The following is a 20,689-nucleotide window of genomic DNA, read 5'->3' on the forward strand; positions in this document are numbered from 1 at the left end:
GCGCTGCTGCTGGGGGCGACGCTGAGGGTGCGCGCGGCGGGGGGCTACTACCCCCGCTTCTCGCCCTTCTTTTTCCTGTGCACCCACCACGGGGAGCTGGAAGGGGATGGGGAGCAAGGCGAGGTGCTCATTTCCCTGCACATTGCGGGCAACCCCACCTACTACGTACCGGGACAAGAATACCATGGTAGGTACCAAGGCATCTCCGCGCTCGCCACCTGAGCCGGTGCGCCCGCGGCGCAGCGTTTTCCTCTCCTTTTCCCAAGGGGCCATTGAAACGAGAACCAACCCTTCCCTCAACCTTGCGTCCTGTGGAGGGACACGGAACAAAGTTAGTGAGAATCGAGTCGGGGTTTACTAAGTCCCCTGCACACACATCACACGCCCCTCACGCATCCATCTCATCGCAATGGGCAGGCAGTGGTAAGAGATGCCTGAGAATTCTCGGGGTCGGGTCTTGCCCCCCTCACTCCTAGTTCATGCCGCTGACACTTTGAATGAACCCGCGCATCTTGTTTCCTTAACCCCAGTGCTTGGGTTCCAGACCTTTGTCTTGCTCCCGGTTCCCCCCTGAAGGGTCCGCGGCTGACGCTGGGGCTGGCACCGGGCTTTCCGGATGGTCTGGTGGCAGATTGACGCGCCCCGGTCTTCGGCCACCCGCGCGGTCGCCAGCCCGCGGCAAAGTTCCCGCTGCTCACCAGCCAGGGGTCCCTCTATTTTATTCAGTATCCAGCTGCCCCCCTTAAAGGTGGCGGCTGCCCCCAGCTCTCTATTCTTTTAAAAGTGTTTAACTGTCAGTAATGATGCTTTTCCTCATTCCTCTGTTACTTTAAACGTGCTGTTTATAGTTAGAATGATCTCTGTGATGTTTATTAATGACTTTGTCTTCTATTTGTGCAGCTTTAATCTCCGGTAGGGGCTGGGAGGCCCTTATAATTTAAAAGTACCTTTTAAAAAAGGATCATTATAGAGTCCTTCAGCAAAATTAAATATTATTGAAGAAGTAAAATTTACCTCCAACAAATATAATTTTATGTGGTGCATGTATTTTTAATATTTTAGACTAGTAAATCCAGTTTGTGGGAATATAAAAAGGTATTGTCTATTTTTTCTCTATTTCTGCGGGAACTTCTTAATATTTCACTTCCTTGGAGCTTTCAAGCCACGACAGGAACTATTTAATAAGAATTCCAAGGCAAAAAATCCTTAAACCTAACCAAATAGAAACTATTGTTTAGTAATCTCATAGTTTTGATCTCTTGTAGGCTAATAATTATTTACATAGCAGGAGATAATCCATGGACCAGCTGGCATTTCAGATAACCATGCATATAAAAATGAAGAATCCTTAAGTTTTCAATTGAAAAATATACACCTTTATGTCTACTTTAAAATGTTAAGCCTAAATAAATGCTTTCTAGAGATTTAAATGAGTGCTTTTACAACTTTCCTGTGGCATGGTGGCAGCCTTGTCTGTAAAGCAGTTTAATTGGGTGGAATTTTAGACTTTGGAAAATTAATTTTCTATAACTAGTCTCTCCTTGAATAAAAGGGCTTACCACATCCTCTTCCCAAGAGCATTCTGGTGTTTTTCTGGGGTCTGTAAGTGGAAAGACCAGCCACTATGGCAACGCCGATCCAACCCAAAGACTGAGCCAGTCACTCTGGGTAGCCCTTAGGAAGGGTGCTTGCCTATTAGTACCTGTAAGTGAGAGTGGTAAGTAAGTGAGACAAGGCTGAGCTAAAAGGTATGATTGTCAGATCGTGATGGAAGACCAGGTGATACTACAAAGCCCGTTTTCCACATCCTTTGAAAGGTGTCAGCATAGAAAACTTAAAAATGCCAAAATATGATATAGTATTTGCTTTTGCGATAAATCTAGGAAATGTAAGTCACCCTAAGACTGAACATAATCACATCCCTAAATCTGAAAAGGAATGGACGATATAGAGTAAGAATAAAGTGTAATACTTCAAGTTGGGCATTAGGGGGAAAGTCTTGATGTATACCTCTTTTCCACTACCAGAAAAGGTAGAGAAATTTTATTATGTAAGGCTAAGAAGATCAAATTATGATAAGGTTTGACAATAGTTAATGTCAGATATGAAATTTCTGTTACCTCTTTTATCAATATTTGTATTTTGAAACTGGCTGTAGCTATAGACCTTCAGAAAGAGTTTTCCCCTATAAAATGTTCTACAGGTAGAAGAAATATTTAAAAATGAAACAATGCTTACATGCGTCTCTTTTTCTCTTAGACTTTTAAAAATTAATATTAAAAATTAATTATATAGTATCTTTTAATAATTGAGCTGCTGAAAACTTTACCTAATATACTTAGTGGTTGACTCCTTTTATATATGAGAACAAAATAGGTCATTCGGCCAAAAATTTTTAAAGCTAAGACATCAGTAAAACATTAGTTTCAGACTTTATTTCTAACCTTCCAAATCTTTAAAACATAGCAGTATATCAGAAAAAAAACCATTCTTACCTATGATTAACATTGAACTCAGCATTTGAAGGAATCATGTTTGGATGCAGCTGATGGTTGTCTCTTTTTTGCCTAAATGAATGCATTGAGATAGAGAGAGGTGGTATGTAGAACGGCACCTTACCCAGAACATGATTGTAAATGAGACTGTGTCAGCTGCCTTCTGACCCTTGTGCTGTGTGACAGAGCTTGGAATGTGAGATGGAAAGGCAAGTGTCAGTCTGGTATAAGAGTGGCTCAACATTATGGCTCTCCGTGTCACACTTATTAGAGATTTATTTTGAAAATCAATTTTGGAGAAAAAACAGAACCAAGAATATAATACTAAAGAATTCGAAGCTTGTGTGTCTCACAGAATTGTTACATATTTCCAATGTTCAGTAGTATTTCCACCCTTTTGCAGTTTTGGCAACTCTGTAAACAGTGCATGGTAACTTCTACTAGTTCTTGTCTCTTAATAAAGGGGTGCCATTTGGTACCCCTGTTGTCATCTTCCTATGTCTTTTAAACTCTGTTAGTCACAATGAACTATGGTGCCTTTAAATGAGTCCACCACACCACCACAGTCCAGAAGCTCAGCAAAAAGAGGTCTCATATAACATCCTGTTGAATAAAAAAAGAAAGGTCTCAGGGTCAGAATTTTTTTTTTTTTGGCAGCCCCTCCCCCCATTTAATTTATAGTGAATATGTCAATATTTGTCAATATTAAATTCTCCCACAATCTCAATTACAACAGTGGAAAGACTTTTTTTCCTTTTTGTTTGAAGGAATTTTGACATCATTTTGGGGTAGAAAGACTATATACCACTGAAATCATGTTAGTAAGGATCCATCTACTCACAAGATGGGCTTTAATCAGTGACTTGTAGAATTTCCTTTTTTTTGCACAAATCCAAAAATATTGTCATTTTCCACATCATGGTTTCCAGGCCCAAACCTGTATTTTTTATTTTTTATTTTTTTGGTACAGAGTTGCAGATGATGGGAAAATAGGAAGTGGAAATCTGGATGGTCCAGTCAGGTAGCCATTCTATTTCCTAGTGATACCTGGTGATTCACTGCCCCTTCTCCTAGGGATCAGGGCCACCTTGTGAAACAAGCAAACCTTGAGTTGATGCCTGCACCTTTCCTTTCCCGTGATAATCCCTCTTTCTCACCCCCACAGGTCACGTATCTAGATACCTATTTTATTTAATTTTAATTTAATTTAATTTTGGTTTTATTTTAAATATGTGGGTACAATATAAATCTGACATCAGAGCATTGTTTTTTTTTTCCCTAATGAACTGTATGTATATCTTTGTGATTAAAATATATGAAGCAATGTCTGGTGTTTCATGAATTCTGAGAACTGCCATACTACCACCACCAATAAATGCCTCTTCTTGTCCTGTTAGAATTTTTAAGTGCTGGGGACCTGAAGAGGAGTCATCTAGAGTCTGTATCCAAAGTTTATATTAGCAGATTCAATATCAAATAATGTCAAAACTAAAAGTGGTTTAGAACAGTGTCCCGTTCTCTACTCAGAAGCTGGAGTGCTTTGGCTAAAGCACATCTCTGATCCTGCACATTCTCATCCATCCTGATGCATTTCAAATTCTGCAGCCTCCTACTACAGAGTCTTTAGCATCAACAGAGCTCTAGCACCTTACATGGCTAGCTATGAGAATGCCCCTTCTTCCCTCATGCTCCTGTCTTCTCCCTCCTGGCAAAGTCTTGGATATAATTTTGATCAGCCACATGCACTCAGAAGCTAAGAAATTTTTGTTATCAATCATTCACCACATCAAATGCATATCTTTTGTCAAAGGTCAGCTGAAACTCATGAGATTGAGTGTGTACTGACATTTTCCAGAGTCTTCATGCTGGCTGAAGCTTCCAATGGGTCTCCTTGTTTTCCTACCTGCCCTACCTCAACCTATTCTCACCAAGTAAGTGGGATTAAGTCTCTCTGCTGTGCACACATCTCACTTGGTGTAAAAGCCAAAGACTTTGCAAGAACTGACAAGACCTCTTTATTGTCTGTTCCCCATCCCCTCTGTAAACTCATCTCTGTCCCAGGACTCACAACCCTTCAGCCATTCTGGTTTCTAACTGATCATATAACATCCTGCCATACCCCTGCTTTGGGTGAGGCCTTTGCATTTTAATGTCCCTTCTGCATGGATAGATTTTCTCATATATATATATATTTTTTTACCTTTTTTTATTGCTTAAAGTATTACAAAGAGTATTACATATGTCTCCTTCTTTTTCCCCCCCTTGACATTCCCCCGGCCTCCCCTACCCCCCAGTGTTTGGTAATATACTCCAGATTAAATTCTGTTCAAAGGACTGATTTAAATATTTGAATTAAAATGATCTGCTCTTGCTAAGGTTACTGTTGATCAAATGTATGGTTATTTACCCTTTATATGTCTCAGATGCCAGAATCAGTATATTTAAACTCTCAGAATCATTTGTCAAATACAGTTTATAAGTGAACTGCAGCTGTGTCCTTCTTGTGAATGACTAAGAAAATTGAGCATTTAAAGCATTTTGCTTTACTTGTCATGTATTTCATCTCACTTTCTACAATTTATTTCAAATACATTTTGCTGAAGTTTCTTAAGTCATAAATGTTGCTTTAATTTATATTTCCTGTGTGTTTCAATTCCAGTCATTAATAAAAAAACACATAGCCCTGGCCGGTTTGGCTCGGTGGATAGAGCGTCGGCCTGTGGACTCAGGGTCCCAGGGTGGATTCCGGTCAGGGGCATGTGCCTTGGTTGCGGGCACATACCCAGTGGGGGGTGTGCAGGAGGCAGCTGATCGATGTTTCTCTCTCATCGATGTTTCTGGCTCTCTGTCCCTCTCCCTTCCTCTCTGTAAAGAATCAATAAAATATACTTAAAAAAAAACACACAAAAAACAGGTCTTTAGAATTATTGAAAATAACTTATTTATGCAGATATTCTTACTTCACTCACTACACTACATTACAAGAAAGTATTTAATTAGGATATTTCCCTCTGATTTTATGAATCTTTATTTTAAACTTCTAAAATTTTCATTAAAAATGTTAAAGATTAAATAAGAAAGTTGTATCATTTAATCCTGTAAGTATAATTTTTACAGAACTGTCTTGTTAAAAATTTTTGTCTTTAAAGAGTAGGTGATAGCTATTTTAATTAGATTTTAAAGTAGCCCTGGCCCGATTGTTCAGTGGTTAGAGCATTGGTCTGCAGACAGAAGGTTAAGGGTTCGATTCCCGGTCAAGGGCATGTACCTTGGTTTCAGGTTCTGATCCCTGGCCCCAGTCAGTGGGAGACAATTAATTGATGCGCTCTATCACGTCAATGTTTCTCTTCTCTCCCCCTCCTGCCTTCCACTCTCTCTAAAACAAATCAATGGAAAAAATATCCTATTTATAAGTGAACTGCAGCTGTGTCCTTCGCAGACAGAAGGTCAAGGGTTCGATTCCTGGTCAAGGGCATGTACCTTGGTTTCAGGTTCTGATCCCTGGCCCCAGTCAGTGGGAGACAATTAATTGATGCGCTCTATCACGTCAATGTTTCTCTTCTCTCCCCCTCCTGCCTTCCACTCTCTCTAAAACAAATCAATGGAAAAAATATCCTTCCATGAGGATTAAAAAAAAAAGATTTTGAAGTCAATACTGTTGACTTCCATTTTTTTTTAAATAAATTAGTCTCATTCAAAAGGAAATATCTTTTTTTTCTTCCTCTTTAGAAGTCGATGTTTCTCTCTCTCTCCCCCCTCCTGCCTTCCACTCTCTCTAAAACAAATCGATGGAAAAAATATCCTTCCATGAGGATTAAAAAAAAGGTTTTGAAGTCATACTGTTGACTTCCAATTTTTTTAAATAAATTAGTCTCATTCAAAAGGAAATATCTTTTTTTTTTTCCTCTTTAGAACTGGTCAAGTTTATAGAATGATCAGGAAACCTTGCATTATTAGTTACACAGGATATGTTGCATATTAAGCTATAATTGTTCTGATGATTTCAAATGCTACTTTGACACTTTTTATGTCTTTAATCTTTACAGATAGCTGCCGATGCACTGATCCCTTTATTTCAGTTCATTTATATTTGAAAAAACATAAATTGAGTGACTATTACTTTTGAACACTGGCATTTAAACATGTTGTATATATTCTCACACAAAACTGTGAAGTTTAAATTTTTTAAGTTTTTAAATTTAAAATTCTTTATGCCAAACAGAAATAAAAAAAAGTAGTTGTCTCTACACTCTGTCAGGAAGAGAGAAAAGCAGGGCATTTGTTTGGATGGGAAGGTTCACTAGGAACAGAGAAGTGGTTTAAGCTGTGTCTGCGTGATGACATAACATATAAAATAGGAAATACATTTATCTAAATATTTTGGTTTCAAGAAACTATTGAGTGATTATCCCCCCAACTTTAGAGTCATTATAAAATAACAAAAGTATATAATTTTAATCTAATAAACTTTAGGCAAAGAAGTGTTAAAACACATTTTCAGCAATTGGAATTGAATTTTCAAATATGAAGATCCCATATGACTGTTCAAACAATCAGGGTGTTTGTGTGTGTGTGTGTGTGTGTGTGTGTGTGTGTGATTATCCTTCATTCTCAGGAAATCCCTATGACATGCTCTCACATTGGTATCAGTCGTGTAGCCCAAGAGAGTCATTTTCACCATGGTCACCTGCTATGCTCATCTTATTGACAGCAGAGCTTCTGAAGAGTTGAATGCTGTGCTTGTGGGTTAACCAATTATTTCTACAATGTGTGGTTTTCTCTAAAGGTACATTTTTTCCCCTTCTTTATCTGATCTGCTGTAGGAACCAACTATAATAACTGGATTTGGGGGTATATAGAAGGATCAATACAAAATTTGATTTGTGATTTAAAGTCCAAATCACTCAAAAAACAAAGCTAAGGTATCAGATTGTTTTGAATGCCACAAAGAGATAGTTATGGGAAAGAAAAGCAGGGCATTTGTTTGGATGGGAAGGTTCACTAGGAACAGAGAAGTGGTTTAAGCTGTGTCTGCGTGATGACATAACATATAAAATAGGAAATACATTTATCTAAATATTTTGGTTTCAAGAAACTATTGAGTGATTATCCCCCCAACTTTAGAGTCATTATAAAATAACAAAAGTATATAATTTTAATCTAATAAACTTTAGGCAAAGAAGTGTTAAAAACACATTTTCAGCAATTGGAATTAAATTTTCAAATATGAAGATCCCATAGTGACTGTTCAAACAATCAGGGTGTTTGTGTGTGTGTGTGTGTGTGTGTGTGTGTGTGTGATTATCCTTCATTCTCAGGAAATCCCTATGACATGCTCTCACATTGGTATCAGTCGTGTAGCCCAAGAGAGTCATTTTCACCATGGTCACCTGCTATGCTCATCTTATTGACAGCAGAGCTTCTGAAGAGTTGAATGCTGTGCTTGTGGGTTAATCAATTATTTCTAAAATGTGTGGTTCTCTAAAGCTGTACATTTTTTCCCCTTCTTTATCTGATCTGCTGTAGGAACCAACTATAATAACTGGATTTGGGGGTATATAGAAGGATCAATACAAAATTTGATTTGTGATTTAAAGTCCAAATCACTCAAAAAACAAAGCTAAGGTATCAGATTGTTTTGAATGCCACAAAGAGATAGTTATGGGAACTCCAAAGTTCCAAAGTAAACATTGAAAACCCAGGTTATCTTTTAATGTTGAATTAGCTCTCCCGAGGGAAATAAAACATTATTTTTAAAACAAAATATGTTAAATTTTGATTAGCGGATTCGTGGAAACTATTGTTTTATATAGGACTGGTTATTGATGTCCATTGGGGCCCATGTACCAGGTGACTTAGAGAAGGAGTGATAATGGTTTGCCAAGGACTGACGTCTGCACTCACCTCAGAATCATCTCTGCCTTTCCTGCTCTGCTCTTTCCTTCCATCTGTATCTCACCTGCTTTTCCTCCTCCTAAATTTTTTTTATTGTCTGTCTTCTTTTGCTGCCTTTCACCATGTCACAGGTCCTTGCGTTCCCTCTCCTCTTTTCTGCTTTACAGTTCTGACTCCAAAGTTCCAAAGTAAACATTGAAAACCCAGGTTATCTTTTAATGTTGAATTAGCTCTCCCGAGGGAAATAAAACATTATTTTTAAAACAAAATATGTTAAATTTTGATTAGCGGATTCGTGGAAACTATAGGAGAGCCCATGAGTGTTTCATATAGGACTGGTTATTGATGTCCATTGGGGCCCATGTACCAGGTGACTGAGAGAAGGAGTGATAATGGTTTGCCAAGGACTGACAGCTGCACTCACCTCAGAATCATCTCTGTCTTTCCTGCTCTGCTCTTTCCTTCCATCTGTATCTCACCTGCTTTTCCTCCTCCTAAATTTTTTTTATTGTCTGTCTTCTTTTGCTCCCTTTCACCATGTCACAGGTCCTTGCGTTCCCTCTCCTCTTTTCTGCTTTACCGTTCTGCTTCTTTGCTGTCTGTTCTTTCTCTTTCTTCCCTTCAGATTTCCTGTCACCATTTCTGCTCCTTTTCTCTCTTCTGAAAAATAGCAGTACATTTATGTCAATTATTGGACTCAGTGGATATTTGCAATAAGAGATGCAGCTGAGGACGTTTTTGTGTTGCTCTTTAAAAATGTTCTCTGTCTGTGACAAGCAGTTGCCCTTTTTGAAAATTATGGGTTAGCCATTTCGAAGAAAAGTGGGCCCTTCCTCCTACACTGTAAAATCTCTCAGAAGAACTGTCAAGCATGTAGCTGTTTAATGCTGAGTTAGCTACTTCCCCTGCTGTCAGTTATGTGGTCAAACTGTAGAATCTGGTGCACCTGAGCACATATATACACGTAGGAAACTGCACAATGGATTAGCTTGACTCTAAAGGCAGCTCGTTTTCTTGCTGATCTCATTGCCAAGGCTCATCATTGCAGTGGCAAGGCTTGGAAATAGTGATGCTACCTTTGTAGGGAGCTGGCACGCCACAGAGGTCAAAAAAAGGGCCGGGGGGCCTTGGTATAAGGCAAACGCTAGATTAGGAGTCAAATAGCTCTGGGGTAAGTCCCACAGTTTTTCTGGAACAATATGTTATTCCAGAAAATATTGTTTTGTACCATGTGAACTCCAATGTCTATTCTAGTTCGAAACTCCAATGATTCCTTACCTGAGAGCTCAGACTTGTAAGAGAAGTGCAGGGAGGCTCAGCGATGTAGTGGAAAGAGTTCAGGTTTGGGCAGCAGAGAGACACGGGGTCAATCCGTTCTATGCCACTTTTAGTTGTGTGCCTTTAGCAAGTTACCTATTCTCTCCAAACCTCAGGTTTCTCACTTCTAATTTAGAAATAGTAATAGCTTCATTTCAGGGCTATAGTTATTAAAAAAGGTAATACATACAAAGCACCTGACACTTACCTAATAAGTAGGTGTTTATCAGATAGTTTTTATCTTCTGGTACAATCACCCAACATTAGGTAAGGGTATTTGAAGCATTGTATATACTGATAGAAGCTATTCACCGATGTCTGTTCACTCTGTGCCTTGTTAATATGTGGCATGTTTCAAGGTAGATTCCAAATTGAGTATATTGAAGAGAGTCACAAAAGTTAAAAAAAAAATCAACCTACTAGAAAATAGGTATAATCAGAAAGTGCTTCCCAGCCAAAATACATATATGACTTGCCTTGAATTTAAAGGGTTAGTATAGTGCTAGTCTAACTTAGCCAGTTTCTTCCTGTTCTAAACCGAGTATTCTTAGTTGATGGTCATGATTACAACCAAATTTTGTGTGTTTAGGTATTAGTGTAGGAAAGATGTCAAGATAAGTAAATAGCAACCTCAGAGTTTAATATATTTTGTCAAATCCTATAAAAACATATGTCTACAACCCTATGTAAAATAATTTTAAAGTGTAAAACTATTTCGGCCAAACTAGAACTAAGAGAGATTGATTTCGATAGTGGATCCAGAGTTCCCTAGGCCCTCAGGGACTGAGGGAGGAAACTTAAATCCACAAGTGGTTGCGTGGTGAAGTGGAAGGCTACTTCACTTACAATAAAAGTATAAATGTTAGGATGAAGGCATTGTCTGGCCAGTGCACTCTGTCTGTCCATCTAGCAAAGCTTCTCTGGGTGGGCAAATGACTATTAGGTTATTTGGGAACATGGAGTTAGATGATCTCAATGGCAGATTCCAAGATCGAGGAAAGCTGCTCCATCCAACGCCTGTCAATGGGCTGGTTGGCATCTTCCTTCCTGGGCAGTATCGGAGGAAGATTGTCCTGTCTCTAGACTCCGTAATGTCTTGTTTTGTGGCACTGATTGCTTGTTGTCTTTCCAGTCATTACCAAAATTCCCGTTCTGACCGATTTTGTCAAGAATAACGATGAGTCCACTTAAAAATATTCATCTTCAAGGCTCCATTGTCATGTAATTTAGTGAACAGTGGAAATCTACCCGGTGGTGGGGTCTTTAGAAAGATTATTGATAAAATTGATAAAGATGATTTAAAAAAAGACTCAGCAAATACTTGCGTTTTGCTCTCCCCTTATCCATTTCTTCTAGCCAGGATATGGTACAACCATCTTATGACCTTGAGGATAATGCTTACATGGCGTGGCATTAGGCGTTTGGACGGAGCCTGGGCCTTTGTTTATACCTGTACCAGTCCTGAAATACCACTTCTGGACTTCTTGTATCATAAGATAAATGAGTCAGGTTCCTGTTATTTACAGTTGAATGTAATCCTAATGATTTCTTCTAAGCATACAAAGGATTCACTTTATATTCTCTTTTAGGTCAGTCATACTTGTATCAAGCTCTGATTTACTCTGGATCTCCCATAGAATTGCTTTTGGTCACCATGATAGAACTAGGATGTTTCCTAAGACATTTTTGATAATATATTTTCAAAGTATCCCTCAAGTTGTGCAACTCCTGCAGGTCAGCAGAATAGTGCATTTCATGTTAACTTTTAAATAATGCTTTGAGAAGGTAACCTGTGCCTGACCTCCAATTTTTGGAGTTTCTTATAACTGACAAATTATGCTAGTTAGTTTCCTTCACTGGACCGTGTTTCCTGGTAGTCCTATCTCTCAAAAATGCAGTGTCACCATATGTGTAAATCCTGTTGACATTTAAAATACTTAGATGTGTGACATAGTTGTAAATGTGAGCTCTGACCTAACTTTAACCTTATTTGTCATGTCTGGCTCAACCTCTAGGACCAAATCCAACATTGTCATTTCTCTTGCTTGCTACATTATCAACAGCGGAAACAGGCATCTCAATCTTACCTTCAGGAACATGTAATCTTTTTGTTTAGCCACTTTTGTTATGAATGTTGAACTATCCTATGATCATGGTCCCAGTTCTTTTCTTACTTCCTTTTCTCCGTAAACACTTCCTGCATTCTCATCCTGCAAAAAGATGCAATCGGTCCAGTGTTTGTGATGAAGGAATATAAAGAAATTAGTTTTAAGCTCTTTTAGAAAAAGTCGGTTCCCATGCCCATTTCAAGGACTGATACTTTCAAAATTGTTTAAAAAGGCAACTCAGGGTCTTAGAAATAAATAACAACAACATTAACAACAACAAACCCTGCCTTAGCCCGTTTAGCTCAGGCTGATAGAGTGTCAGCCTGCGGACTGCAGGGTCCCAGGTTCGATTCCGGTCAAGGGCATATGCCTAGGTTGCGGGCTCAATCCTCAGTAGGGAGCATGCAGGAGGCAGACAATCAATGATTCTCTCTCTTCATTGATGTTTCTATCTCTCTCTCCTCTCCCTTCCTCTCTGAAATCAATAAAAATATATTTAGAAAAAAACAAAAAAATGACAAACCCTAAATAACATTTAGCATATACCAGGCACTGAGCTCAACACTTTACATATTTTAATACATATAATTATCAGAACAACCTCATGAGGTAGGTATGTACTATTATCTTCCTTTTATGGATATAGAAACTGAGTCACAGAGATATAAATGTTTTGTCTAAGATCACAAAGCTATTATGCAGTCTGTCTTACTCCAGAATCCATACTTTTAACCAGTATGCATTTATTTTAAAAAATGATAATATTTCAGGAAAGGGATAATAAGAAGAAAGAGTAAGAGACATTTTAAGAAAGAGAAAACAAGGAAAAGTAAAAGCTAATTTTGTTATTTAAAACAAAGTTTGAAAAATCAAACCAGCAAGTTGACATCCATGCCTAAAAGGGCCAGAATTTTAGTCCTAAATATTCCTTGACTAGATGTTACCTTTTAGATAAAGCACAAAGCAAAGGTATCTTTTAGTATGCTGTTGACCTGAAAGTTAATGTACCTTCAAAGTATGACAAAGTGATTTGTCACAGTTGATGAATGTAACTTTAAAATTTTAAAGTAAATAGTAAATTCATTCTCTGGCTCTCCAATAGAACTTAAGTAGGACTGAATATAAGAGGAGAATTATGAACTTAATCATTTTAAAAGATTTTCATTGATGCTCATCTCTTTGCAATATATGTCTTTCGTTAGCATATTTTGTAAGTGTCTTTGGTCTGAGGTGCAGCTTGCGAAATTGAGTGATGTGGTACCGGGCCATCCCCCAGAGCTTTCCGCCGTGTCAGACCTGCTCACTAGTCAGAGGTCTGTTCTCACAATGACATTGACACCGATGACGTAACATTTGTTTTGTACTTGCCTTTATAGGGTTACTTTTTATAAGTGGATCAGATCTTGAGAAGTCACTTTCTGTTGAGCTCATTTGAGTGAGAAAAATAGAGCAACTGCCAAGCTACCTCTCCTGCCCTTACCCCCCAGTAATTCACCGAGGGCAGAGGTCAGACCTGGGCTCCGTGGCAACCAGGTGAGGGCGACACATGAGGGATTGCCGGGCTGTCAGCGCCTGCTCTTACGTTAGTAATACAAACGTTTCCTCATTTGTCACCATTATCGTTTTTCCCGAAGTTTGCCATCAGATCTGAACTGAAGTCCACTGGCACCTGGTAGAAGCTGAATCAAAGGGTGGAGGACAAATTCAGGGTGAAGGCTTCCTGCTCAGAGTCCTCAGAGGTTCTCGGAGGGACTGAAGGGAGGCCCAGGCTTTCACTAGGAGAGAAAAATTTGCCTCATTAGACTTTAACAAAAAGATAGTAGCTTTTATAAAGATATCACGGCTGTCACAGGGATGGGGGGACTGTATGAAAGAAGGTGAAGGGATTAGCCAAAGAACATACTAGCACATGCATAACTCATAGACACAGACAACACTGTGGTGATGGCCAGAGGGAAGAGGGGGTGAGGGCGGGGTGTGTGTGTGGACAGAGCAGTGGGGAGGGGGAGATTGATATCTGTAATAGTGTAAACAATAAAAATAAAGTAAAAAAAAGATACTACAAAAAATGCAGAGAAGGTGCACATATAGATGTTTTCTTTTTTCAGGTAGGACAAACCAGACAGTTTCTCCTTTTAGCATTTGCCAGTGAGCTGTGCCAAGTTGTAATTCTATTGGGCAAATCTGTGAGCCACAGGGGTGGGGTCACAAGCCATAGGATTCTTTGCCTGATGAGCTGGCCTGATGCAGGTACTAACCCTTTTAGAATATTTCTCTCAAGCGCAAATAGTTTATGTCAGCCTTTTAACAGAAACTGTGAGGCAGACAGTTCAATTCCAAATAAATTGTGAAATATTTTAAACACGCAGAAAACTACAAGAAATGAAAATTCAAAATTGGTATCACTAATGAGGACCCAAGGGATACCTGTCTGTAAAATACACTGAAGTAAAATACAAATGCTCTGGAGATCAAGCTCTTCACAATTGTTAAACTAATACTCATCGATTTGACCTGCATTGCTGAATTATTTTTGCTCTAAACAAGTTTGTCCTGTCCCACCTACACCAGTTGTTCCCAAGTGTTTTTACAACTTAATGAAAAGCATAGAAGCCCTGCAAACACAGAACAGGAAATCTTGAATGAGGCACATGCTTGATTGCCATCCTGTAGAAACAGCCATCAAAAGTCCATTTTAATTAATTACAGACTAATAAATGTTTACAGTGAATAAAAATCGTTAAGGATGGTTATTGGACTATTAATAAATAAAGGAATTTCTTAAGCTTTTATTTTGCCAATCTAACAGCCTCTAAGCCTTTATTTTTACTGATGGCGGGAAACTGACCTGACTTGAAAATTTTTGAGTTTATTAGCTACCACAGAACTATACAGTTTGGAGACTAGCAGGTATATCAGGGTTCTCTGGTTGCCAGCCACAGGCACATACCTCAGCTAACTTGGGTGACAGGCATTTATTAATAGGAAGTAGGGCCTGGCCAGTGTGGCTCACTGGGAAGATGTCAAGTGCTTCTCTCAGTCTTCAGCTCACCAGGATCCTGCCACCACTTGTCACAGTTGACCACCTTGACCTTCTCCTTGACACACTGTTAACATTTGGCCTCTGGGATTCCCCTCTCTCCTAGTTCCTCCCTCCCTACCTCCTTTCTCAGCCTCCTTTGCTGTTTCGTCCTTTCCTCTCTGACCAGGGCTCTGCCTGCCCTTCCTCCTTTTGTCTTTCTCATCTGTCCTATTTAGCTAGGGATCCCATCCACTCTGGTGCTTAAAGTGCCATGTACTTGCTGATGACTCCCTGGACTCCTATGTCTTACTCCCTACTCAACATCTCCGCTTGGATGTCTCTATGGCATCTCAAACTCGATATACCCCCAAATGAGCTTTTTGTCTCCCCTCACTCTGTCACCTCAAAGTAGCTCCTTGAATCTCCTCAACTCCATTACTACTGAGTTCTTATAGTTGTTTAATCCCCAAGCCTTTTTCTAACACCCCACATCCAATCCATCCATAAGTCCTTCTGGGTTTACCTTTACAAACAGACCCAGAATCTGATATTGCCGCCTCCTCTCACCTGGATTATGGTAACTCCTAATCACCTGTCCTGTTTCAACACTTGCTCACCTTCATTCTAGTCATAAAACAGCAGCCAGAGTGATTCTATTAAAACCCAAATCATGTCACTCCTTTACTCCTTATCTAGGGCAACTGTGCATTCTGCCTCTGTTTTCCCAGCGTCCCATCCGGTTTAGCATTTTTAAGTTACAAAGTCTACCATGATTCTACCCATCCCTGTCATTGCTCCCCATCTCTGAGAAAAGTGATAGTCCTTGGCCTATAGCACCTGGCTCCTCTGTTACTTTTCTGACCTCAAATGTTACTGCGTCCTTTCCACTGAACCCATGAGGGCCTCTTTTTTGTTCTTCAAACACATAAGGGGGTGAGTCCCATCTCAGGGCCTTTGCACTTGCTGCTCCCCTTTCCAGCATGCTATTCCCCACTTAGCCCCATGCGTCCCCCCTTCCTGATTCAGGCTCATATTCAAATGTCCCTTCTCAGGGAGGCCTTCCCTGACCACACTAGAACTGTGGTCCCCCCTCTCCCCTGTATTCCATATCCCCCTGGACAGCTTTTTTTTTTCTTCATGCTGTTTTCATCACCTACATGTTTTACTTTTACCTTGTTTGCTTTCTGTGTGCCTTCAGTAGAATGCCGTTATGTCCACCAAGGCAGGGGTTTTGTCTGGTCCATTTGCTGCTCTGTGGCCAGTGCCTAGAGCAGTGCCTGGCACATAGCAGGCACTTTGAACATTTTGATTTGAATCAATGAGCAAAAATAACATTTAGGAATCCTGTCAAATCTCATTTATGGTTAAAACTGTTGTGTGAAAGTGATGATTCCAAAATAATTAAAGTAATTAAGGGAATGATTTATGAAGATGGATTTGTGAGTACAACTTCTAAATTTTGATTTTTTGATTCCATGATAATAATGTTTAAAAAATACGAGTATCATGTTTCTACTTTCCCACCCTCCAAACTTACAAAATTCTCATGACTTTTGTGAGGCTGTGTAATGCTATTTATAGTAGCCTGTTGGATTCCCTTTGCTTTAACTATATGTTAGCATATCCAAAAAAGTTCTCATAGCAATTAGTGACTATAATTATTAATAGAAACTATAATAGACTTCAAGCTCTTATTCCCAGAAGTTTCTTTATGCTGCACCATAAATAAATTCGAAGCAATTTTGATGAATGGGTAACTACTTTGTATTCATCTGAATGGGAGTATAATGGGAAGAACAGACACCGAAATAGCTTGGCTCCACTCTCATCAGATATGTAATAACTTTATAGAAAACACACAGAAAAGGATACTCAAAAAGTTTCTTAAAAGATTTAATCTTTAGCCCTAGCTGGTGTGACTCAGTCAGCCTGTGGACTGAAAGGTCCTGGGTTCAATTCCAGTCAAGGGCATATGCCCAGGTTTCGGGCTCGATCCCCAATAGGAGGCGTGCAGGAGGCAGTCAATCAATGATTCTCTCTCATCATTGATGTTTCTCTCTCTCTCCCTTCCTCTCTGAAATCAATAAAAATACATTAAAATATTTTTTAAAAAGATTTAATCTTTAAAGAGAAATATATTTGGGCAGAGATGAATCTACAGAGGGAACAGTAGCTGAGAATTCTGGATCTGCATGAAATTGCATTTATTGATACACTCTAAGTTGTGTGGATCAGAGGTTCCTAAACTTGTGGATATTGACATGAATGTTCCCAGGAGTTATTCATGCGAATTATAAGATTTAAGTAGATAAGATTTAAATTCCCTCCCACCCACTCTATTTCTAACATATTTGAATACTTTAATTTATGGGAGGCGTGCAGGAGGCAGTCAATCAATGATTCTCTCTCATCATTGATGTTTCTCTCTCTCTCCCTTCCTCTCTGAAATCAATAAAAATACATTAAAATATTTTTTAAAAAGATTTAATCTTTAAAGAGAAATATATTTGGGCAGAGATGAATCTACAGAGGGAACAGTAGCTGAGAATTCTGGATCTGCATGAAATTGCATTTATTGATACACTCTAAGTTGTGTGGATCAGAAGTTCCTAAACTTGTGGATATTGACATGGATGTTCCCAGGAGTTATTCATGAGAATTATAAGATTTAAGTAGATAAGATTTAAATTCCCTCCCACCCACTCTATTTCTAACATATTTGAATACTTTAATTTATGAGCTTCTGAAATCAGAGGAGACTTAACCTTTAGAGATTTTTGTGGTACAGAGCAGACATTCTCGGGGGACTGGCTGGGTTCATTTCCAACTTCACATGTGGCCTTGAGCAAGTGACCTCACCTCTTTGTGTCTGTTTTCTCTTCTGCAAAAGAGCCCTGATGACTGTACCTGTCTCATTGGTTTGTTATGAAACTTCAGTGAGATAGTGCATACAAAGAGCAACACAGCACTTGGCACAGAAAATAATGTTGAGTATTATTAATGTGGAATACTTTCTGATTTTTTTCCTGTGAGGGTCTCTATTTCCAATAATGGGGTTTATAATCTTTGTTCTCTTAACATTATGTGCTCATTGTATTGACATTTAAGAAACAATTTTAATGACTGCATAATATTCTACTGTATGGTTGTGGCATGATTTATAAATTGATGTTTTTGGCATTTTCACTTTTTTTTCAATGTTGTAAACACTGTAATGAATATCTTTGTACATCTTTCAAATTTTGGCAAACCACCCCCCTCCCAAAGTTGAGGTCTTACTTTTTAATGAATTTGTATATGCACATAGTGTTAATATATTTGTGCAAACAGATATATTTCTTTTGTTCTCGTTGCTTTTGTCCTCAAAGAGTCTTTTTCTGCTTAGACAGCAGATGCACTTTCTTTTGTTCTCTCATATTGCTTTTGTCCTCAAAGAGTCTTTTTCTGCTTAGACACTAGGTTAATATTCACATAAATATTTTGTCTATCTTACTATATTTTATGGGTTATAATAACATGCATGCACTGTTAGTGCCTGGATCTCATTTGTTTATGTTTCTTTTCTTGTGGAGCAAGCGGTGCCCTAGAACTGCAGAGGCACTCCCTGTTGTTACAGTTACCTTCTGCTGTTACCTGCTTTGTCTTAGCCGCTATCAGAAATGCTCTTGAAAAAGCCGTCCCGTGCACCATATGGATTGAATTATTGCTACTGACGGTGGAGGTCGCGTGCACATGCCAGATGCCGCTACTTAAGCCTTCAGGCACCTTTGTTTCTTTCAACAGGGTATCGTTCACTCTCCTGCACACAATTCTTTTTGGGACTCCACTATTCTCATTGTGAAACCCACTGGATCAGATAAACTGCTGACATCATGAATGTGCTCTTTTGCTGATAGTACTTTTTGGGGGTACCAATCATGAAAGCATTTCTACTTCATCTTGTAGCACATATGTATTGTTTCATGCTTATGGACATTAGTAGTGTGGGGGGCATTTTCCTCTTTACCAAAGAAAATATTAATAAGCCAGACAGTGAACACATGTAAAATGCAAACTGTGTTCTTTCTAAGTTAGCTCGAGTTACCCCTCTGGCTCTCGACTCTCATCTTATCCTTTCTTGTAAGTGATGCACTGTATCTCATCACAGCCTTCTCTTTTCCTAAATCTAGTGATGCTCAACTTAAGGCATCCTCAAAGGAGGACTGCCCCTCTATTTCTAACAGAAGTCAAGTGACCGATGCCGGTAATTGTGACATGGATCTGCCCATAGCACTCCAGCATTCCAGCCCCCCTTGGCACTTCTCAACGGGACAGCGTCATACCTCTTTGCCCTGTAATTCTGAGAAATACTCAGTAGGAAAATTTAGAAAATTTTGTTATGAGATCCAATGAAATCCTCTTTGAAATTGTCCTCAGGACTGTGCCCTTCCAGTGCGAGAAGGAAGCGAATCTCTAAATCTAATCTCTTGTAAGCAATTTGTGTTTTTATCCACATATATACCTGCAGACAGGAATGGGATCAAACTATACCTACCACAGTGGGCTTTTCTCACTCAGCTATATGTCCTAAGTATCTTTCTTTTTTAAAAAATTCATCTTTATTGTTGAAAGTATTATAGATGTCCCCCTCTTTTCCACCATTGGTCCCCTCCACCCCGTTCCTGCCCCCTCCCCACCTTGTTGTCTGTGCCCATGGGTTATGTATATGTGGATATAAATTCGTTGGTTAATCTCTCCACCCCTCCCCTTCCCTCTGAGACTCATCAGTCTGTTGCATGCTTCCATGTCTCCGGATCTGTCAATGTCAGTAAATGCAGAGGTTCATCTTTGTTTAGTGGCTACATAGTATTACATTGTATGGATATATATATATATATATATATATTCCCTCTAGTATTCAAGTTCAGGTTAATATCTACAACATTGCAAGAAATTTTTTTATTCATTTTTATTCCCCACCCATGCCGTAGGACAACTAAATATTCTAAAACTGGCAGTTTGTTTAGTTTATTCATCCAGTACTTACATTTGGAAAATAAAGGAGGTTCTGTAGCCTGGCTTCTCTAATCTGAAATATTCATCTATACTTTGTAAAAAGAATCATAATGGATTTAATGTTTTATATTCTTATTGTCATATGCTATATATAAAAATAAATTTAATTTTCTAAATACATTCTAAAGGTAAGATTTTGACATGGTAAACATAGATATAGGTAAGAATAATTCAAATGTTAAAAATAGGAAAAGAGCAGAGAATATTAGTTTAGGTCAGGTAAATTCTTTCTTTAGTTAATAAAATTAAATAATTGTTTAAACAGTTTAAATTAAAAATTTTATGGCAAAGTATTGTTCACATAAGTCAGGGGTGGGGAACCTTTTTCTGCCAAGGGCCATTTGGATATTTTTAACATCATTTGAGGGCCATACAAAATTATCAGCTTAAAAATTAGCCTGCTATTTTTGTCAAACATTTAATTAACTCACCCTAATGCCTTGACTGGGCCAGACCAAGTGATTTGCGGGCCTTAGATAGAACCTGGGGCCAGACGTTCCCCACCCCTGACATAAGTATTCTAGATTCTCTAGCTTTATAGGAAGCAAAGGACTCTGCTGTGCTGGCAAAAACGAGAGAAGGTCTAGGAATGGCATTGATCCAGCAGGTGAGTAGGGAAATATGTGAATGAAATGTGTTATCATTGCCATTCATGTCAAGATTAATTTTATTATTTTTTTGCCCAAATGGATTATTTAGAGCAAAGTCTTATTTTGTGGTGGTAAGGAGAGGGATTAAAAGACCCCTTTCAATAGTGTTTGGGAACTCAGGATTTCAATACTATCATTACTAAAGAG

The 20,689-nt window shown here is 38.8% G+C and overlaps 1 protein-coding gene across 1 annotated transcript in view; it reads left to right on the plus strand.

Annotated features, from left to right (window-relative positions):
• RELN (reelin) overlaps positions 1–20,689 on the plus strand; it is a 475,654-nt gene that overhangs the window by 34,933 nt on the left and 420,032 nt on the right. Inside the window, exon 6 of the mRNA XM_005862985.2 lies at positions 1–187. Within this exon, the coding sequence (XP_005863047.1) occupies positions 1–187 (187 nt within the window). The remainder of the gene's footprint in view (positions 188–20,689) is intronic.

Source organism: Myotis brandtii, unplaced genomic scaffold (genome assembly GCF_000412655.1).
Source record: "Myotis brandtii unplaced genomic scaffold, ASM41265v1 scaffold17, whole genome shotgun sequence".
NCBI lineage: Eukaryota > Metazoa > Chordata > Mammalia > Chiroptera > Vespertilionidae > Myotis > Myotis brandtii.